Genomic DNA, 1,706 nt, shown 5'->3' with positions numbered 1-1,706 from the left:
GCAACCCAGGTGTAACTTGATTGGAGGTGAATCTATCTCCGTTGAGATTTACCTGAAATTGGTCACCCAGGTAACCCCTTTAACCGTGCACGACGCCTTATCACCATGTCTACGCAAAGCCAAACTATCCAATGCGGTCTGTGCAACACAGGTTTTCAAACCTCTGCCCAGTTTGCAAAGCACAAATGGAAAAAACATGCGGATAGCGTTGAATTTATAACGGGAACTGGTAAGGATAAGACCAATGCAGCACTTAATGACAGGATGCTGACCGACGCATTCAGATGTCGTAACAGTGGAACGCTTTGGAGGATTCTTTTTCTGCCCTAAATGCGGGTTAAAATATAAAAATCCTGACACTTTCGGAAAACACGCTGCGAAGATGCACGATAGCTCTGTTCGCTCTGCAACGACCAAGCGTTCACGCGGCGATGAGGGGGACGAGTATGAGCAGATCTCTTATAAGAAAATTAAGCTGCCAACGTTGGATTTGCCCATCGATGAAGGAAGGTCGTCCAAAGAACATCTTGATTGGAGAACGGCGATTTTGTCCGCCTCTGATGCGTTAGACTTGAGCGAGAAAGAAAAAGAAGACAAGTATATGCTGACCAGAATCGGTGAATGGGCGCCTATCTCCCTTATTGCAGATAACAACACCGAATTCAATATGCTTGCTGGACCGAAGATGATATCAAGGCTCATATCAGCACAACCAGTGGGGCGCTTCGTTGCTTTAACCGATCACCCGACAGTTCCAACAATTCAAATGGAATCAAATCTGCTTCTGCATATCCTGAAGCATAGTTCTTTGAAGAATAAACTGATCAACTGTAAATACTTGGAAATTGACGCGGATATAATCAACGCCTTAAATCACGATTGGATGCTTGTACCCCAAATGCGCTATGTCACCTCCCAACTTTTTGCAGGTAGTATTCTAGTGGAGAAAGCGAGATGCTTAATGGTGCTTTGCATCGAACCATATGGCCGCTTGAAAAGTGTGGAGGCGCATCACGAACGTTATTACGCGAGATCACCAGCCATCTCGTCGTTACCATCTGTAGGTGGCCGATATGAAAACTTGTGTGTTGTGAATTCAAGCGAAGATTATGGCAGCAAGATTAAGATAGGAACTATGGTATCGGATGTACTCGTGACCGCCAGCATAGAAATTGGAGACTCGACAGTTGTAAACATCGGTTCAAGTTCTCAGAATTTTAAAACGACCAAGGACACAAGAATATATCTTGACACTGACAGCTTAGACCGTTCAAAACGTTTATTACGTGATACTTTGTGTTGTCAGTTAAGCTCTTTTGATGCACTCGCGCAGCTAAAGCAGGTTCGATCAAAATTCGATCATATTTCAACGTATACAATGTGTCGTGCTTCTTCGTCTTTCACCAACAACCATCTATGCCGACCGTACACTATATGGACACTTGCTGACTACGACAGCCCCCAAGTCGTTGAATCACAAGCTAAGAAGGCATCGAAGGCTTTTCAGCATATCGGCCTTTCTGTGATTAGAAGTGGACCACAGGCAGAATTGGATGTTGGCCAAATACAGCAAATCCTGCCAGAGTGCAAAGGAGTCATTCGTCAAGCCCTAGAACATGTAACATCTCTATGTGACGCGCAAGGTTCAATCAAAATCATTGGCAATAAGCAATTAGACGAACAGTTGCAAATATTGGCAAACTCAA

At 44.3% G+C, this 1,706-nt stretch overlaps 1 protein-coding gene across 1 annotated transcript; it reads left to right on the top strand.

Annotated features, from left to right (window-relative positions):
• Positions 1-105: 105 nt before the first annotated feature.
• VTP01DRAFT_1463 (uncharacterized protein) lies at positions 106-1,706 on the top strand (the record flags this gene model as incomplete). The annotated part of the gene is made up of 2 exons (XM_069379816.1): positions 106-229; positions 285-1,706. Coding segments are annotated over 2 exons (1,546 nt in total), but the record flags the coding sequence as incomplete, so codon positions are not given.

This window comes from Rhizomucor pusillus, assembly GCF_041956525.1.
Source record: "Rhizomucor pusillus strain CBS 183.67 unplaced genomic scaffold VTP01scaffold_11, whole genome shotgun sequence".
NCBI lineage: Eukaryota > Fungi > Mucoromycota > Mucoromycetes > Mucorales > Lichtheimiaceae > Rhizomucor > Rhizomucor pusillus.
This window is presented reverse-complemented; position numbering and strand designations above follow the sequence as displayed.